The following is a 19,679-nucleotide window of genomic DNA, read 5'->3' as shown; positions in this document are numbered from 1 at the left end:
ATTTATCGTACAACCGTCACCACCTTCCATCTCCAGAAATTTTTCATCATTTCAAACTGAAACTCTGTCCCTGTTGAACACTAACTCCCCACACCCCGTTCCCCCGAAGCCCAAGTCTACATTTTAAAGCTTCCCTAGGGCAGCTCAGGTACAACCTGTCCAGCCCCACCTGGCCTTGGGAGCACCTGGACTTTCCAATGATCAAGGTCTCGCCTTAGCTTGTTTCTAGGCCTTTCCCCACCCAGACTGGTCTGGGAGAGGGCAGTACCGCCCCAGCCTCCCAGAGAAAAGTTCATCCAAACAAGAAACTTGAAGCTCCAAATGGTGTGACTCACCCTCACGGCTGGGAAATGCAATTTCACAAATAACAACCCTCTTATTTTTTTCCTCTTTTCTTTTCTTTTTTTCTTTTCTTTCTTTCTTTTTTTTTTTTCTGGATAAGATTTAAGCAAGTCCACAGGAATCAGGGTTGTTTTGGCAGAAACTTGTCAAGAGGAAGGGGAAGTTTGGTGGGTGCCAGAAAGTGCACTGATTACACCCTAAAAAGTCTCTCCCCCATCTTGTGGCCACACATCCCTGCCCATGTGCAGCCCCACGGGTACCGCTGGGCCACCAGCGGCCTCCGAGCAGGCTCGTCCTCTCCCGGGCACCTTGACATCCACCCCGCCACTCAGGAGGGTCACACAGGCAGCTGCGGGTCAGAGAAGCGAGGCCAGGGCTCCCCTCCTAGCTGCCTCTCGCCATCCAGCGTGCTCTGGCCTGGCCCTCATGGCCACTCCAGCTCCCTTCCCTCAGCCCCAACTCAGGACAGCACCACGAAAGGATGAGAGGACAGAGCGCTCAGCTGACCCAACCTCACTCTCAAGTTACAATGGAGAAACGGAGGCCCAGGGGCACAGACCAGGGCACACAGCCAGGCCTAAGGGCCAGGAGTCCTGCTCGCTGGCTGGCTGGACGGGCGGGTGGGGCAGCAAGCTGCTTCCTCTCCAAGGCCCTGAGGAGCTCGGGCCACGGAGCTACAAGGCGAGTTGGTCTCTTGGCTTTCCACAGCCTGTGGGGACAGGCCAGAGCAGAGGCCAGGACACACAGAACTCCCTCCCCTCTGTCCGTGGAGCCGGGGCCCGGCCTCTTAGTTTTCCCACATGTAAAATGTAACATGGAGCAGGGAAGGAGGGCACATTTGATGATCCCTGCAGGCCTGCTTTCTCAAGGTCCAGACAGCCAGGTACTGAAAGATGCCCTCAGAGCCTGGCATGCAGAGGGCATGTCATCAACGGGTACCACCTCTGTCAAGTCCTGCTGTCTGTAGCTGGAGGGCAAGGCTGGGCGGGGCTCCTCTTTGTCAGTCAGCCCCTAACTCTACGAGAGCGAGGCTGCTCCCTTCGGCATCCCACTGGCAACTGCTTTTCTCCCACCAGCTCTGCACTTGCTGTCCACCCCCAGGAGGCCCGCTCTGGGGCCAGACCCCTCCAGGACCTGGCTCTTGTCCTGGCTCTAACTAGTGGTGTGGCCTTGAACCCACCCCTTCTTCTTGCTCAGGCCTGGGCTCCAAGGCACGGTATGAAAAGCACCAGTTCAGGTGCTCCTGATGCCCCACTGGCCACGGAGGCCCCCGGACCTCCTGGCCATAGCTCTGTGCTGGAGGCCGGGGTGGGGAGCACCCCGTGACTCCCCTGCCCTTGCCTGAAGGGGCTCTGAAGTCTCTCCCTAATCTCTTTACACGGTGATACCTCCTCATCTTTCCACAAGGCTGGACATCCCCGAAGTTAAAGATTCTGCAACCCTCTGTTGCCCCAGAGACCAGACTGTTTCTTGTGTTCCCTACACCCATGACTGTCCTGCGTGCAGATAATCAGAGGCAGGAAGGGAGCTGCACTTGACAGACCAGGGTACAGATGCCCTAATACCTTGAAGGAGTTGGGTCAGGTCTCTGAGTTCCCACAGACTAAGTCAGAGGGCTCTCTCACCCGGCTGCTCTGGGCAGTGCTCGTGGGCAGCCCCACTAGCGTGTGGCTCTGGGTCCCTTAGGCCCACATCACCAGCCTGAGGGAAGAGACCACCCCTCCTTCCTCCCTGGGTCAGTGACCCCAGCAGCTAGCAGGAAGCGTGGGATCCTTATGCCACATGTGGGGAACAAAGCATCCGATTCCTGTCCGTTGCTGGAACTTCTCCAAGGTTCTGGCTTGGCTGTTGGGGAAAGTTAGATGGGAAGATACTACAGTGTATTCTGATCCTACTTGTGTCAGATACTTGACTGGATCCTTTCCCTTCCTTAGTCTCTTATAACTGGCAAGAACGCTGTTTGGATGGACCTTATGGGTCCTGTTTTAAAGAACTGGAAAATGAGGCTCGGAAAGGCTAAGTAACTTGCCCAAGGTAACACAGTCAGCATGTGGCTGAGAGGAGATTCACATCCAGATCTGTTGGCCTGTTACATTTCGGCCCCCAAACGGCCTCTAAGGCCTGGCTTCCCCTACAGGAAGGGGAGCCAGAGCAAAACGCCTGAAGTGGACCATCCTCCTTGGCACTGAGGCCCTGTGACATCACCCTGCCAAGCCCCAGCCCTGGCAAGATGAGGCACCAGCTTCTCTGGGCTGTGTGAGGGACCTGGGCCCCATGGCTGGTGGTTCTGCTGAGGGGGTTGGGATACACAAGTGGAGATTTCCAGGGCTGACTCAACCTGAAAAGCGGTGCTCCCGCTTGGCCACCTCCCCACCCCACCCCAGGACAGAAAGCGGGCAGAGTGGGAGGGGACAGGCAGGCGTGAGGGCAGGTGGGCAGAAGCTTCCAAGGGCAGCCTAGAGGGAGAAGAGGCGGGTGCGAGAAGAGAAGAGGGACAGCAGGCAGGGGCGGGACCGGGACGGCAGGGAAGCTCACAGCGGCGGCAGCGGGCAGCGTCCGAGGAGGTCCGTCCAAAGCAAGTGCGGAGCCCTGCTGCCCCTGGGCTTGAGACGGCCCCAGAGGAGGAATTCTCTGGTCCTAGTCCCCAGCTCTGTGGGGGTTCTTTCATCAGTTGAACAACTGCTTTCTTATCCCCAAAAGCCACCCTTGTACACCCCCCATACACACACACAGACATGGCACGCACACACACACGCACACACATACACACCCACACCCCTCTCTTTGGGACAAGAAACCATTCATCTCACACATGACTCCACCCCTTCTTCAAGAAGATCTGCACTTCTTCTACCCCTAGGGTCCATCTGGGGCTCCAGCCCTTGGGGTCACACACACACACACCCTATACACACAAGCGGGGCAGATGTGGGCTGGGCTCAGGGACAGAAGGAGACAGCCGTTGTCGAGGCTGGAGCCGGCCGGTGGGAACGTGAAGGCACACCTGGACCGAGGGGTTCCTCAGTCGCAGTCAGACCCTAGCTCTGCTCCTCTTTCCAAGGTCCAAAGCTGACCTGTGGACCAAGAAGGTGACAGGATAGACGGTGACAGAGGTGGCAACCCCCCACTCAGGACCCCCAAGGGCATCATCGCCTCCTGGAGGCCCATTCACCTGGGGCATGCCAAACATAATTCCCTGGACACAGCCAGAGCTTGATGGGAGATTCAAATTTAAATAAGCAGGCTGTGTTCTTCTTAGTAGGGGGAGTTGGGAGTGAGAAACGGGGAAAGAAAGGACCAGGGGATGGAGGAGCACAGCGGTAGCAGAACAGAGCAGAACAGACCCAGGAGAGGCTTCCCCTCCCCACTCAGTCCCTCCTGCCCTCCCCCTCCAGGTCACCACCTACCTGGTAGGTGTTCATGTCTCACAACCATGTGCCTGTTGCCCAGCTAGAGCATGAGCTCTGGGGACCAGGCTGCCTTTCACTTCTAGAATATATTCATCAAATGAAAGCAGAAAGTATGGATCCGAGAACTCAAGGATTAGAAGGCTCCTAATATTTAGACAGTCTGGGGTACCACTGAGGCCTGCAGCCTCTACAGCTGGGGGCCTGGATTTGGGATCCACTGTTGACATGATCCCCTTGAAACTACATGCAAATGTGAGTTCACATGCAAATGTGCACATACTCATGTGCTGTGTGCATTGCACTGAGGAGAGGAATTTGAGCTGCTTTCAGATTCTCAAAGAGGTCCACAGCCAAAGAAAGTCAAGAACCGTTAGCACACCTAAGCTTCTTCTGGGACACCTCTAGGGTTAGAGTGTCATGACTCCCACATCAGCTCTTTAAAATTTATCAAGCAATCCATAAATACTTCTCCCGTGAGATAAAACAAGAGGCTAAGAGACTGAGGAAAGCATTCACAACAGTCACAAGTCTGGGGAAAGAAGAGGAGGCGAAAGTCCAAGTCATCCATCCACCCATCCACCTAGTAACTGTTAACTGAGCACCTAGTCTGCCCCAGGCACTGACCAAGCATTGGATGCTGGGATTACAAAGCGGAAAAAGACAGGATTCCTATTCTCAGAGTGTTGAAAGGTAGCTATGGAGACAGACACATATGGTACATATTTCACAGAAATACCGACTGTTAAGACATGCTTTACCAGAAGCACATACCACTCATCTGTCACGGGACACGGAAGCTGGAGAGAGGTGTGCTCCCCATGGAAGCCAGGTAAAGCCTCCGGAGAAGAGACATCCACTGGTGTCATCAAGAAGTAAGTTGGAATCTGTCAGTTATACAGCGACGGTCAACAGCATTAGAAGCAACAGTAAGTGCAAGAGCTTAGAGGAATGGAAGTGCTTGGTGTTTTCAAAAACCTCAGGTGGACCGGTATGGCCAGAGAAGGACAGAATAAAGATTATAGGGACCTCCCTGGTGGTCCAGTGGTTAAGACTCCACGCTCCCAATGCAGGGGACCCAGGTTTGATCCCTGGTCAGGGAACTAGATCCCACATGCTGCAACTAAGACCTGGCATAGCCAAATAAATAAATAAATATTTTAAAAAAAGATTATACATCCCCCCCCACCACACACACACACACATACACACACGACAGACCAAGCATCCTGAGACGTAGGCTGGAGCCCTGGTCCTGCAACCAATTCCCTGACTCTATCTTCCTCCTCTTAAAGAGCCTTAGTTTCCCCATCTGCACAATGGGGGTGCCACACACAGTAGATGCTATGAGACAGGAGTACTAGGAAGTGCTCAGTGTCCATCTCCTCTGCCTCTCCCAAGCCACGTCACCCTTGGACTCATGTCCCACAGAGCCCCATGCTGGAGTGAGGACATGACAGGAAACCCAGGACCCATGACCAATGCCTACCACTCCTCAGAAGGTTTGGGATCAGGGACAAAACATCTGAGACACTGAGGCGTGCCCTGCACTGGCATCCAGGGAATGCTCCAGGTGAAAGCCAACTGCACCAGCAGGCCGAGCCACAGAGATAATTGTAGTTGGGATGGAGGGGACTGCTAGATCTAGCTCTGCCACTGTCTTGCTGGGTGACTTCCCAGGCCTCTGTTTACTATTCTGTAAAATGGGAGCCACAAAGAAAAAGATGCCAAGAATAAAGCACCACCAAGAGTAAGGGATGCTAGTCAAGGGCCGTCTTCTCCACGGGCCCCTTCTCTTGGTGCTGACAGCGCCTGGCTCTCTGACACTGCTAATTCCTTATTACTAATGCTGTCTGCTTTCCTCCCTCCCACCTGACTCAGAAGGTCCACGAGGTGTGGTCTCCCCTCTGAGTCTAGGCCAGCCCAGTCAACTTAATTTGATGGAGGGAGGTGGTCAGGCCACCTCAGCCAACAGGCCCTCGAACGATGGTCCTCCTTGCCTGAGTCAGAGCTCAGCTTTCCAGGGCTGGCCAGAGGGACCCGGGCATTCTCCCAAACTCCCAGCTGGGCTGAAATGGCCGTTCCTCCCAGGCCCTGGGGCTGCCCCCTACCTCCCCACACAGACCACAAAGGCTGCTGGGAACAAACTTCAGCTCCTGAAGCCCACTCAGCCCCAGCGAGGCACACTCCCACCCTCGAGCAGATGGGTGGTTTGCTCTACACGTCCACGCTGGTCAGGCATCCCCTCAGCTCAGCCCCACCTGCGGAGAGCACAAGCGACACATCAAAACCTTCAGAAGACTGTCAATACCTGGGGACCCTTTAAAGTGGGACACTGTGGTCACCCCTCTAAGGGTTCTAACAGCCCCATGTGTGCAGGAGCCTGAAGGCCCATCTGGTAAGCCTCATGAGACCTTAGCTGTTCTCTAATCTCCAGTGAGACCAGAGAGGTAAAGAGGAGGGTGTCCTCAGTGCTACAGAAGATAGTACTGGGACACAGGAGGGCCCCTGGGTTAACAGCTCCAGGAAGAGCCTCCTATGGGTTGAAAATATTCAACAAGCAAGAGGTCTCCTTTGACAGAGCATTCCCTGAGCCTGGAGATGTTCAGAAGAACACTGCATATGTTCTGTGCCAGAAACGTACCCCAGTCAAATAGGTATGGAAAATGTTGGGTTGCAGAAAGGTTAGAGGTTTCATACTGCAGGACTTCTCAGAGCCTTTACTGTATTAGTGGGCATGGTGTGTCTCCAAGGGAAGGACAGTGAGCTATGTTTCCCAAACGTATTTGACCCCAAAGCCCTTCCCCCAACCTCCACAAAGCATCGCTTGACAGTAGGGCCACATCTTCAAGCCTCATCTGGCCCTGGAGGAAGAGGGAAAGAAAACAGCTGCCTTAAGCATCTGACCTGGAGTGGGAGAGCTACATCTCCTTTGAGGGGGTACAGAGACTACCCAGGAGGCGCTCTCAGCATCCCCCTGAGGTTCCTGAGAGCTAATGCTCAACATGGGGTGACTCTACTTTTCTGGAGGTGGAGTCCCACAGTCCCCACTCCGCTGTGAATTTAAATTCCAAACAAAACCTGGCAGGGAAGACACCCCCCCTCCATGCCACCCACCCCCCACTCCCTCTAAGATCTGCCTTCCTCCAGGTTCCTGGAGAGAGAGAAGAAGGGCTCAGCCAAGGGCCTCACAAGTTTCCCTCCAAAGACATAGTTGTTGCCACAGATCAAGGGTTGAAACAGGGGTTCACACGGCCCAGTTTCTAGACTCAGAGGCCTTTAAAAAAAAACTGCACAGAGTATCCATGTGTGCTTTGGCCTGGCAGCCTTACCACAAACTGAGAAGCCGAACAGCCCCCATAAGCATCCAAGTCACCTCTTGGTGTCTGCTCCTGCACTTGCCCATGAACTCTGCCATCTCCCTCTCTTCTCCCAGAGCCAGTGTTCCACTCAGCACCCTTGGCTTATCTTCAGCTTCCAAAGCTGAGGTTCCAGGGGCACAATGGGCTTCTGTGCCCCCATGTCCTCAACCCCCCCGCCCAAACCCCAGCTGCATTCATGGTGTTTTGCTATTGTGGTGGGAGCAGCCTGGGGTGGTGTGGGAGGGGGTGGGCTCTTGGCACAGGGACTGGCGCAGACAGGCCGTGGTCAGCGGTCAGCATGCAAGTCACATCCGCAGGCACTGCCACCAGGGCTGCCAGGCTCTGCACAGAATGGCCGATGCTCCTGGGCCCCTGGGTCCCTTCGTAGAGTCCCCTCCGGCCCACACACGACTTGCATCCTGTCCAACCAGCCCCTTGGTGGCATTCAGGTGGGGGGTATTTTTTCTTGCCTTCTCAGCCAGTTGCTATTTTGGAGCCATATTAGGTCACCAGCTAAGCCCTGGACGCAGGAAAGGCCTGTCCCCAGGAGCACAGCTGGGGCTTCAAGAGGGTTTAGGAGGCAAAGCGAGTGGGGGGGTGACAGCAAGTGAGTCTGAAGCCAAGAGAGTCTTCTGGAAGTCGGCAGGCGCAGCCCTCCAACCCCTGCAAGGAAGCCACTGGTCCGTGAGCATAGGAGAAGCCCCTCTTACCTCCCCTAACCCAGCCTGTCTGTAGCCACATCCTCTCCCGTACAGCTCTCAAATCACACACACATCACCCTGGGGGAGAGCACAGACTACGTTTTACAGAGAGGTAAACTGAGGGCCAGACAGAGACGAGGGTTCCTCCAAACTCCGATCATGAGAGACTTTTTTCCACCACTGCTCTAGATAACCTTTATCAGCTCTTGCTACACTGGCCCCAGCAAAGGAATGTGCCTCTTCATGGGGACATCCAGGTAAGCAGCAGTGAAGAGACAGGAGGCAGGTGTCACTGCGACTCCGGTGGGATCCTGGATGCCAGAAATTTCCAAGACGAGGCACAACAGCCTACCCGCACAGGGCACTCCTGATGGTCCCAAACTCCCAGGCCATCTTAGCAAACACCCACATGGGGGAACAAGGCCACCATAGGGTGGGAGCAGAGGCGGATTAGGGACCCCCCCCTTGACCTGTGAATCATGGTCACCTTCCTGCCTTTGAGCTCCCACAGGACCTCCATGAAATCACCCACCCTTCACACAGGTCTGTCTTCTAATCTGGGGCCCCCAAGAGTTTCTGACGAAACCCCCAGGGGGCCACGCGGAGCTCAACAAATGTTTGGTAAGAGAACAAACATCTGACAAGACCCAGGTGCTGTCCTCCAGAGCCCCTGGTCACAGAAGCCATTTCCCCGAAGAGGCGGCAAAGTCTCTTACAAGAAAGAAAGATTCCAAGCCAAGAAAATTCCTCACGTGGAGAGAGTGCTTTACAGTTTACAAAGGGCTCTGGTATACAAATGCTCTCGCCTGGCACCAAAGGGTGCTTTCCAGACTCATCTCCCCCAGCTATGCCTGCCGGCCCAACACAGGTCAACCAGTCCTTCTCTCTGTTGGCCTGCCATTGGCCTGTTTCTAAGCCTCAGGCCAGCGATGTACATGTCCATGTCTCCCCTAGTCAGTAATGGCAGAGGCGAACACATTATGGGGCCAGAAAGGGCGACGCTCTGTCTTCCCCACCACACTCCATCCCCAGCACACTGGTGTAAGCACAGGCCTTCTCCCACAAACTGTTAAGGACTCTGGCTCTCCTGAAACTAACTGGTGTGCCCAAGTCTGGAAGGAAAGTGCCCCTTGTGTGTGTCCTCTCCCCTGCCCCTTCCCCCTGCACTTTTGCAGAAAGAACTGCCCAAAGGAGAGTGAGCAAAGGCCACAGAAGGGTGTCTGCAGTTCCCAAATGAGGCAGAGGTAAGTGGGAGTGGGGCCCAGGAGAAGTCCAGCTGAAGCCAGAGAAGATGGTATCCAGGAAGGCTCTGAAGACCTCTCAAAGAGTCTGGGAGGTCCTGGCAATCTGTGTATTTATCTAGCTGGGAAAAGATGCACTGTCCCTCCGATTTTGTAACTGAATCCACCCAACAGGCAGACTTTGCAGCGGCAGCCGGCCCAGGTTTCTGGAGAAGGCACTGGGCAGCTGGAACCTCTCCCCCTATCTAGCCCCGCTCCCAAGAGCTCAAGAGGATTTCCCTTTCATTTCCTTCCAGGCTGGGAGGGCGGGGGACAGCGCAGTCTGTGGGGTCAAGCCCTCAAAAACCACTTCCTATGTGGCTGGGGGAGGGCGAGCGGCTGGAGGATGTATCTGGGGGTCCCGGTGTGAGAACAGCAGAAAAATTCTCCAGGCGAGTCACTGCTCTCCAGGGTGCCCTTCGGATCGGGAACCACCGAAGTCGGAGGAGAAAAGATTTTAGGCCCCTCCAGAGGAACTCGGAGTAGAATCCACACTCTTCGTCGCAGCCAGCGGTGGCCAAGAGGGGGATGGGGTTGGGCGTGGGAAGGACACTTGGAAGGGGCTCCCCGCACAGGCCGCGCCCCGGCTGTCTGGAGAGAATCCGGAACCCACCCGCTCAGCCGGGCCACCCCCACCCCCCGCCCCAGTCCCCTTGGAGCAGGGCGCCTCGGGCTGGGAGAGAGGGCAGGAGGGCCCCGCCCGCGCCTGAGCAGCTCCGGACCGGGCTCAGCGGGGAGGTGACGCGCTCCCGGCGCCCCGGGGACTTCGGGCGGCGAGTTTGGCACAGCTGAGCGAAGCCAAGCCAAGCAGGGCCGGGCAATACGGAGCCGGGCCGGGGCCACGCCAGGAAGAGCCAGGCAGATAGGAAAAGGCCCGGTGCGGTCGACGGAGGGCGGGGGCGCGCGGGGGCACCCACCTCTCCGCGCTGCAGCTGGAAGAAGCTGTTGAGATAGCTGGAGTGCAGGGGCGAGCCCAGCTGCTCCGGGCGGCCCTTGCCGAAGGCCAGCTCTGGGGGCGCGGCGCCGGCGGGCGGCTCGGGCCGGAAGGCATCGAAGGCGCTCGCCTGGTGCGTGTCCTGCAGCGACAGGTAGACCCAGTTGAGCAGCTGGGTCGGCTGGTACACCGAGGCGGCGCTCGTGTCGATGGCCGACAGCAGGCTCATTTTGCGGCGGCGGGGCCGGCCCCCCCCCCCCCCCGGCCGCCCGCTCGCGCCCCCCCCTCCAAGCGGAGGGGCGGGCACCGGGGAGCCTGCGCCCACTGCCGCCGCCCGAGCCCCGACGGCGATCGCCTGCACCCCGCGCTCAGCCCGCAGCCGCCGCCGCCGCCGCCGCCGCCTCCCCCCAACTGCAGCCGCAGCGCGCGCGGGCGGAGGAAGGAGGCAGCGAAAGTTGGGCAGGAAACTTTCGGGCCCGCCCCCTTCGAGCCGCCCGCCCCGCCCCGCGATCCGCTATCTGCCTCGGGGCTGACCCCTTCAGCGGCCGCTCCCGGGGTGGGGTTCTCCTAGGCCCCGCCCCTCCTGGCGCCGTCCTCGCCCTCCATTGGCTGTGTCGTTGAATATAGAGTGGTGGGGGCGGGGTGAGCGGGGAAAAGGAGCTCATCAACATATGTAGCCCGGTGCGGCCCCGCCCATGGGCGGCCCCCGCTCAGGCCCCGCCCCCCGGCGAGGCCGCCCCCGCTTCTCCACCCTGCAGGAGTTCAGCGCTGCCCAGGCCTGATCAGTCCCGTCTCGCTCTGCTCTGGCTCTCTTCTGTCTTTCTTTCCAAATCCTTTCCAGTTATTTCATTTTCATTTGTTTTTTTCCCCCTATTTTCCTACCTTCCCCATACTCTCTCCTTTCTCTCAGACCTATATCTCCTGTGTCCATCGTCTCTCTGTCGGTCTTGCAGTCTTTCTCTGCGGAGCTGTCTCCGACTCTGTCTGTGTCTCTCGTCTTTTCTGCTTTCGTCTAGTCTGATGTCTCTGTCTCGCCCCTTCCCCTCTCAGGCCCAGACACACGCGCGCGCGCACACACACACATCCCGCTCTCTCCTCTCGCTATCACCGAAGGACCCTCCCCCTCCCATTTAATTCCTTCCATCTGCAGAATCGCTTTGCAGGTCGGCTCAGCCAAGGGGGGTCTGGGTTCCTGCCCCAGGAAGGACTCCCCGCCCTCTCCCCTCGCCTTCCCCCTTCCCCCTCTCTCCCTTCTCCTATTTCTGCTCCTGGTCCGCCTCACTTCTCTCCCTTTTCCTCAGCCCGGACCCCCGGCCCAGCCCACCCCGGTGCCTCTGCGGGTCACCAGGACCCTAGTCTGGGGGAGCTGGGGAAGACGACTGTCACTCACCTCCCCAGGACGGCCCAGCTAGTCCAAGTATTCCTGAGGCGAGCCTCTGCCCTAGCCTCCGCCCCCGCCCAACACACCCCGGAGCTCCTGGGGCCTTCACCCTCTCAGACTGGGGTAGTTTTCGGGCGCCTGCGCTGCGCCAGCGCCAGGGACCTAGCGGAGAGGCTCCTGGAGGGGACCCAAGGCACCTCTGCAACCTCAAACCTGGCTCTGGAGCCATTCCGCCGGGCGTTCAAGTGCCAGCTCGGCCACCTTCCAGATGATTGGCCTTGCCGTGGTGCCTAACCTCTGCAAATGAACCTGTTTTCTCTTCTGTAACATGGGGAGGGTCACTGTCCTACCTCTGGGGTTGTTTGTGAGCTTACCAGTTTGAGCTTGGTAATCAGAAGATATTCCATAAAGGTCATCTCTCTGCCACCGCCTCCATGAGGACTTCTCCCACCACCTGCATCAGCACACACATGTGGATGCTTGGACCTGAAAGGACTTTGATGTTGATCAAGTGCCACCCTTTCCAAGCATGTCACCAACCAAGAACTCCTTGGCTTGTTTTCTGTCTCATTTGATCACGTTTTCAAAGATTTTTGTCTATCAATTTGTGATTATTAATACAAATGTAGTGCACATACCAATCATATCTTACTATTTTTATTCATCAGAGACACATCTCTACACTACCCTTTATATTTTAAACCTATTTGTTTAAAGAAAATGTACACATTTGTTAGAAATAAATGTTATTACTATTTACCTTTGAAAACATTTGGGGTCATCTCTGGAACTCTGATACTATCTTTAAGGTTCCAAGATGGGGGGCTGGATAGGATTTGGAAAACACTGATCTAGACTTTCCCTAAATTTTACAGAGAAAACGGTTGGACAGAGAGGAGACATCTTCCAATTGCACAGGCGGTAGGGGAGCCCAGAGGAGACCCTGAGGCTCCCAGCACCAGCCCAGAACTCTCTGTCTCTGGCCCCCACTCTCCTTCTGGGTGAGGGTAGTCCTGTTATGTTGAAGTGCTGATATTTTTCCCTAATATGGGTTGCAAATTCAAATTACTTTAGGGGCCAGGCAGGTACCACTAAGTAGAAGACAATAAACAGGTAGCGATGGGGCATGCGGAGAACCAAAGTGCTAGCCACACAAAACCCTCATGCCGTGGTTCTCAGCCTGAGACTATGAGTCTGACACCTGTTTAAAGAGACACCTGGCCTGGGGTTCCCTGTCCTTAAGAGCGATCTGATGCTGTGAGGGGGCTTGTCTTACCTGCTGACCACACTGATGGCCTTTGCCCTTTTTGTCCCACCCCCAACTCACCCCCATCCCATAGTTCCTACACAGGGCCTGGTACATAGATAGCAGATGATCCAAAAATGCTTACCAGGTCAATGGTTGGGTGGAGGAATGGCCAAATTAGGCTCCGCTTAGAAGCCTGAATGGCTTCTTTGCTTTTGTACTTTTCTCCTTTCCCTTGCCTACGGCACACCTGCTTAACACGTGGGCTCTGTACCCAGTCAGTGATCAATAAATTTGAGCAACTGACAGGCAGTTTGCCTGGATAGAAGCTGGTTGGGCCCCTCACCAGCCCCTCAGGTCCTTGAGAGAGCACCTCCTGTGGGATGGAGGGTGATGGTTGAGGGTGACCAGATGCATATCAGAGGCCTGGGTCCCAGGATAAGAAGACTGGTCCAGGTCCAAATTCTGTGCCTCACCACTCCCCATCATGTACACATTAAAAAGCCTTGCATTCAGGGCTTCCCTGGTGGCACAGTGGTTAAGAATCCACCTGCCAATGCAGGGGATACAGGTTCAATCCCTGGTCCAGGAAGATCCCACGTGCCACGGAGCAGCTAAGCCTGTGCACCACAACTGCTGAGCCTGTGCTCTAGAACCCGCGGCCCCCAATTATTGAGCTCATGTGCCACAAATATTGAGGCCTGCTCACCTAGAGCCCAAGCTCTGCAACAAGAGAAGCCACTGCACTGAGAAGTCCATGCCCTGCAATGAAGAGTAGCCCCTGCTCTCCACAACTGGAGGAAGCCCAAGTGCAGCAAGGAAGACCCGACACAGCCAATAAATAAATAAAATTTTTTTTTAAAGTTAACAAAAGAAAAGCCTTGCATTCAAAATGTCAGAGGTCCTATCTCAAGCCTCTGCGTTACGGAGGAGGAAGCACCATGGTCCAGAGAAGGAAGGGACTGGCCCAGGGTCACCCAGGAAGCCTGATGTCTAAGCCACCTGCTGCTAATCCGATCCACATGTAGCTCTCCCTTCCTTGGCCCTGGTCTGGCAGTCTCCTCAGGACCAAAGGTAGGAGGGAACTTTCAGGTGAGGTTTTGTTCCCTGTCCCCTGCCCTTTCTGGTGACTCCATCCATCCTGTGGTCTCTAGAATGGGACAATGGAGAGAAGACAGGATTTGGAGAAAAGAAACCTGGCTAAGTGGTTTTGGGCAAGTCTCTGCCCTCTCTGTAAACCTCAATTTTCTCAGTTAGTGACTGACGGGGTCAAATGAGGATGCAAACAGGAAGGTGCTTTGCTAGCTGGGAATAAGCGATCATGCGGGAAGGAAGTGTAGTGTTAATAATTTCAATAAGAGTAACATTCAACTTTCCCGGAGTGGCAGTTGGAGGAGGAAGGCACCTGTAGGGAAGCATCTGCCCCTAAAGTTGCCCAGGCAACAGGTCTGATAGGTGTGTGGTGGAGTTTCAAATCAGGAGCTTTGATCTCAGAGCAGGAAAAACTTTGGAAAGAAGAGCAAGCAGGGATCATCATGGGGTTGGGGGAATCAGATTTTGGGCTTGAAAGGCTGACAGAGATGAGCAAAGGAAGAAGAGGGGACTTCACAATCCTGTGCAAATTTATGCTGCTTATTTCACTGAAAAACACCTCGTGGTGATTTATAGTGCAAAGGAACCCATAACCCTCTTGAACCCGCCTGCACGCCATGCGCCAGGAATTAAACAGCAAATACATACCGGGAAGGCTGACATTTGCCTCTCCTCTGGGCCAGCACTGGGCTCCTTTGGGCTGTGTGTTGACACAGAAGGTGTCAGTTTACAGCAGTGATAGCAAAATGGTAAATACTATCCCTGCACACGCCACTGCCCCATCCCCCACCAGGGACAGATATCACTGAGCACAGAAATCACTGAGTCCGAGACGGGACTCCAGACTCCATGTCCACACAGCACTCTGCATCACCACTAAGGGTGGAGCTGGCCCAGATGATGAAAACTATTTGCCATCCCTGACATATATCCACCCTCCCAAAGAACTCTCTGACCCATGTGGGGACTTTGTGGAGAATTAGAAAGAGGCTACTCTCAACCCCAGTGGACTAAAATCTCTTATAAAAGTCACCTTTGTATAATGCACAAAAGGTATACCCCTTCTTCCCACTGATGCAGCCCCCTTGTTGCCAGGACATAGACTTGGTAAATGCTAGCTGGATTTCACCACCCACCGATCTCAGATACCGTTGTACAGTGCTCTGATAGGAAAACCAGAGGGGCAGCCTGACCACTTCAGGCCTCACTCACAGACTTTTGACCAGAAGAAAACCATGCAAGAGTGGGGAGAGCCATGAACCTTGAACTCAGCCGGCCACTGCATGCAGGTTCAGAGCTATGCAAAGTGCCTGGGCCTCTGGAGTCCGCCCCCTTCCTCGCTGTATGACAGTGGCAAGTTGAATAGCCTCTGCTGTACAGTTTCCTCATGTGTAAAATCTTTCCAATGTTGCTTGAATCCCAAGAGGCAAGAAGGTCTCGGACACCTGATGGCCCTGACCCCTGGAAGGTCCTCAGAGAATGCTTGCTGGGTTTCAAGGCGAGATTCTGTGAAGTGGGTGTGAGGGGCACCGGCTTGGATATCGGATGTCGAGTGTTCTCAGCCCAGCCCTGTGTGCGTGGCCGGGGGCAAGCTGGCAAAAGCCCCTGCACCTCTGATCCACAGAAGTCATAGGGGCAGGCCTAGCAGACCCCCTGCTCCCCAAGGAACGGCCTTCAGAAAAGCGGTGGGGCCTTCCTCACATAGGGACTGTAGCAGCTGTGACTTTCCTCCTCTTCTTCCAATTTCACATCCACTTTTCTTTTTTTTTTTTTTTTTTTTTTTTTTTGGCACACGGGCTTAGTTGCTCCGCGGCATGTGGGATCTTCCTGGAGCTGGGATCGAACCCGTGACCTCTGCATTGGCAGGCGGATTCTTAACCACTGCGCCACCTAGGAAGCCCACATCCACTTTTCTTAAAAAAACAAGCCATATTCATTTTACCAATAGTCTATTAGCCTCCTCAGCCCTGTGGAGAGACTCCAGACCTTCAGGGCTGGAAAGAAGATGCTTGGTCACTCACTGGTGATGGAAATGTGAGCGTGTCCTCTTGCAGGACACAAGGTGGGAGCAGCTGTGGGATTTGTATGTATTTAGTCTCGTGGGGCATCTGCTTGGAAGACGGGGGTTGAGACCCTCACCCAGAGTTGGGTGTGCAGAGCTCAGTACATTATCTTGGGAAAAGTCTTGTCCACATCAAAAGATGGAAGGGAAACTGTCTAATGGAGACTTTAGGAGGGGCTGAAATGGCCCCTCCAGTCACCCTTGGCCTTCCTTGCCTCCTTAGAATCTTTCCATGGCTGCCCAGTGGATACAGTCCAAACACCCACTGGGCATGACATTCAAGGCCCTTTCGATCTCTGACTCCTGACCACCTTTCTGCCCTAATTGCAGTTACAACCTACCCTCCAACCCCTACACCACACGTGGGCCTGACCTCCCACAAAATGAAACCACTGGCCTTTCCCCACTCATGCGAGGCCTTCCTCACCTCCATGCCTTTGCACGTGCTGTTCCCCTACCAGGAAGAGCCCCTTCTTTCAGCCTTCCCGGCAGGTTCCTTTTACCTTTTAAGACCCTGTTGAAAAAAATGACTTTCTCAAAGAAGGCGTATGTAATCACAACCCCCACCTCCACCCTCACACACACTCACTAGATATTTTCTCTTTTATTCCTAACTATCAGTGTTTGCATGGTGTCATGATATCTGTAAAATGGTCAGTCCTCCCTTCTCACCCCCTCCCACCCAGCACCGCCACTGACCCGACTACGAGCTCCTTTGCCTGACCCAGTGCTGGATCAGAGCAGGCCCTCTGTTTACTTAAGGAATGGACGAATAAACTCAGAAAGCCTTTGTGGTTTGTAGACTCAGAGACAGGAGACTGTCAAATCTGGTCTGGAACGACTCAGAGGCTTAGAGGATTGCAGAAACGCAAGGGGCTCTGGCAGGGAGAGTCGCTGTTCCCTGAGCATCCATGCCCTCCCTCCTTCTCCAAGCCTCCCTTGCAGTTGGGCTGGGGCCACGGGACTCGTTCTCAGCCACAGGAAGGTGAGAAGAAGCAGTGTGCCTCTGGTGAGGCAGCAAGCGTCAGTGGGGGTTCTCCACATTTTCCTTCTCCCTTTCTCATAGTGGGAAGTGAAGATTCCAAGACAGAAAAGGCCAGATCCCTAAATCAGCATTGCAGAAAAGCTGATGAGGAGGATCTCTTAGACTGTGTTGGGGGCTGGAAACAAACCTTCTGGTGTTCAGCCTCTGAGATGGGGCGGGAAGGGGTGGGGATTATTTGTTACAGCAACAGAGCCTGCTCTAGCTCAGCTAACAGAGGGGCTCAAAGATGATCCGGTCCCCAAACCTCATTTTACCGTTATGAAAACTGCCACCTAGGAGGGGAAAATCATGTGGCTTCTGGTTCTGTGATTTTTTTAATTGTCCGCCTGAAAACTACCTGGTGGCAGCAGCCAAGTCTTCTATTTATTTATTTATTTAGCTGCGCCAGGTCTTAGTTGCATGTGAACTCTTAGTTGTGACATGTAGGATCTAGTTCCTTGACTAGGGTTCGAACCCAGGCCCCCTGCCTGGGGAGTGCAGAGTCTTAGCCACTGGACCACCAGAGAAGGCCCAGCAGCCAAGTCTTCTGATTTCCAAGCCAGCCTTCTCCTTCTTCCTCAGCCTAGGCTCACAGAAGGGGGTTAACCATATTCCCCAGTCTGTAATATTATTTTTTATTTAATTGCTTGTTTATTAATATAATAAGTCCGTATAAACAAGCTGGTCAAGGCAAAAATTTTGACCTTGACAATACCTTATACGTATCTGTGAGGTCGACCCTTAGCCAATCCCCCACACTCCCCTAATTGGAGATAGTCAGCATCTAGAACCATTCCCCTGCTTTCCTATTTATAGAGCTTTGTCTCATATATGTATATGTATTCTAAAAATATATATCTTTGATTTGTTGTTTAACTTTATTTAGAGAGTATCATACTGTTTGAAATCTTTTTGACTTGCTTATTTCACTTAATATAGTACCACTAAACTGCAGTCATATTGAGGGATGCCACCGTCACCCACTCATTCAGATGGCTGTATTCTATTCCACGGTGTGATCACAGCACAGTTTACTAAACCATTCTCTTGCTGACGGCTCTTGCAACAGTGCAGCTGGGACTCTTCCTGACCTACCCTTGCAAAAGTATCTCTGGTGTATACGCATGTGCTGCGTTGCAGGATCTGTCAGTGTTCACCTTTACAAGATATTGCTAAATGTTTTCCAGCAGAAGAGGTCCTATGGGTCCACACCCTCCCCAACACTTGATTCCAGACTTTTTTATTTCGCCAAATGTGTGTGCAGTTCGTTCTCTTGACACCGTGGCAGGCTCCCTGATCTCCATGACCTCAGTTTCCAAAGCTGCTGAAAGGAGGTGATATTCTCAGTGCCTACAAGTCTCCCAAAGGGAAGCCGACAGGGAGGCTGTGTGGTGTTCGTGCTGGATACACCGAAGCCAAGGAGCAGGAAGGCTGACCTTGCTCTGCCGTGGTCTGCACAGCGAGGGACAGGCAGCTACTCCTTCCCAAGTCTCCAGGACCTGGCCATTCTCTGCATTTCAAAAAACAAGAGGCTGAGAGTCAGTGTGTGTAATCAGCACACTGGGATACGGAAAGCAGAAGCAGGCAGACCCTGAGAGCTCAGGGCTGGGAAAGGATTCCAGGCCCACCCAGATCAGCCAACTCATCCGACCCACGCTTGGGGGGTTTTCCTGTTGGCTCGTGAAGTGATATTAAGTCCGGGGTATTGTTCTCCCTGGTCTCTGCCATTGATAAGACAAAGAAAAGCAGCTCCCACGATAACACTGATGCCGCCAGCCCTTCCTGCCACTTGCCTTCCTGGTTGGAGTCCCTCGGTCCTGTGCTCCTTCCTCTCGCTCCTTCCGGAGACTGGGATTCAAGCCAAGATGACTTGTGGGGCTGAGAAGCAAGAGATGGGCTCAGTCCCCACCTTCAGGGGCTTCAGTGGGCTCCTAGCTCCTTCTAACCCTGGACCTTCAGACTGTCAGAGTCTGGAAGACCCCTAGGCAGCGGTGTGCAGGAAGCGGCTCGTACCGGCTCACCAGAGCCAACTGCTCAGTGTCTAGGGATTCTGTAAGCCAGTTGTTAAACACAGTCGTTATTAAAAATTAAATTGTATAATATTACAATTAAATAATGTGTAATAGAAACACAGGTGATAAATACTTAGAATTCATCACATCCTAATTATTTGATTACCTTTTGCTGTTATCGAAAACATTGCACAAGATATTGTTTTGTTACACTTTTGTTCCAGTCATAAAAAAAATACTCTTGTATACACCTGCTGTATCTGGTCATGTATTTCTTTCTTTTTCTTTTTATTATTTTGAGACAAGAACACTTAACATAAGATCTACCCTCCTAGCAAATTTTTGAACAACAATACAATCCTGTGAACTATAGACACTAAGCTGTACAGTAGATCTCTAGGACATATCTTATGTACCTAAAACTTTGTACCCCTTAACCAATACCTCCTTCCAGCCCCTGGCAACCATCATTCTACTCTCTGCTTCAATGAATCTATGTTAGCTGCTTCATGTAAGTGGTAGCATGTAGCATCTGTCCTCCCTAGCCTGGCTTATTTCACTTAGCACAATGTTCTCAACTGTGTTTCTTAAGCCACTGTTTAAAACATCTATCAGCTGCTTTTACACTGCTGCTTAAAATCCTCCAATAGCTTCCACCATGCTTGGAAAAAGACCAGAGCCCTGACCCCGTCCTCAAGCCCTGCAGAATCTGCCCTCTCTCATTTCCCCCACTCTTTTTCTGGCCATTGGCCTCCTTCTTGCTCATCTGTGACTCTCAACTTGTTTGCCTCTTAGGGTGTTTGCACTAGCCATCTCCACTGCCTGGACCCCTTGGT

At 53.8% G+C, this 19,679-nt stretch overlaps 1 protein-coding gene across 2 annotated transcripts in view; it reads right to left on the bottom strand.

The window, feature by feature from the left end:
- ZCCHC24 (zinc finger CCHC-type containing 24) overlaps positions 1 to 10,421 on the bottom strand; it is a 75,358-nt gene extending 64,937 nt beyond the window's left edge. For both annotated transcript variants that reach the window (XM_057735998.1, XM_057735997.1), the window contains exon 1: positions 10,010 to 10,421. In XM_057735998.1, the coding sequence (XP_057591981.1) occupies positions 10,010 to 10,255 (246 nt within the window). In that variant the 5' untranslated portion in view covers positions 10,256 to 10,421. The remainder of the gene's footprint in view (positions 1 to 10,009) is intronic.
- Between the last annotated feature and the right edge of the window lie 9,258 nt (positions 10,422 to 19,679).

This window comes from Hippopotamus amphibius, chromosome 5 (genome assembly GCF_030028045.1).
Source record: "Hippopotamus amphibius kiboko isolate mHipAmp2 chromosome 5, mHipAmp2.hap2, whole genome shotgun sequence".
NCBI lineage: Eukaryota > Metazoa > Chordata > Mammalia > Artiodactyla > Hippopotamidae > Hippopotamus > Hippopotamus amphibius.
This window is presented reverse-complemented; position numbering and strand designations above follow the sequence as displayed.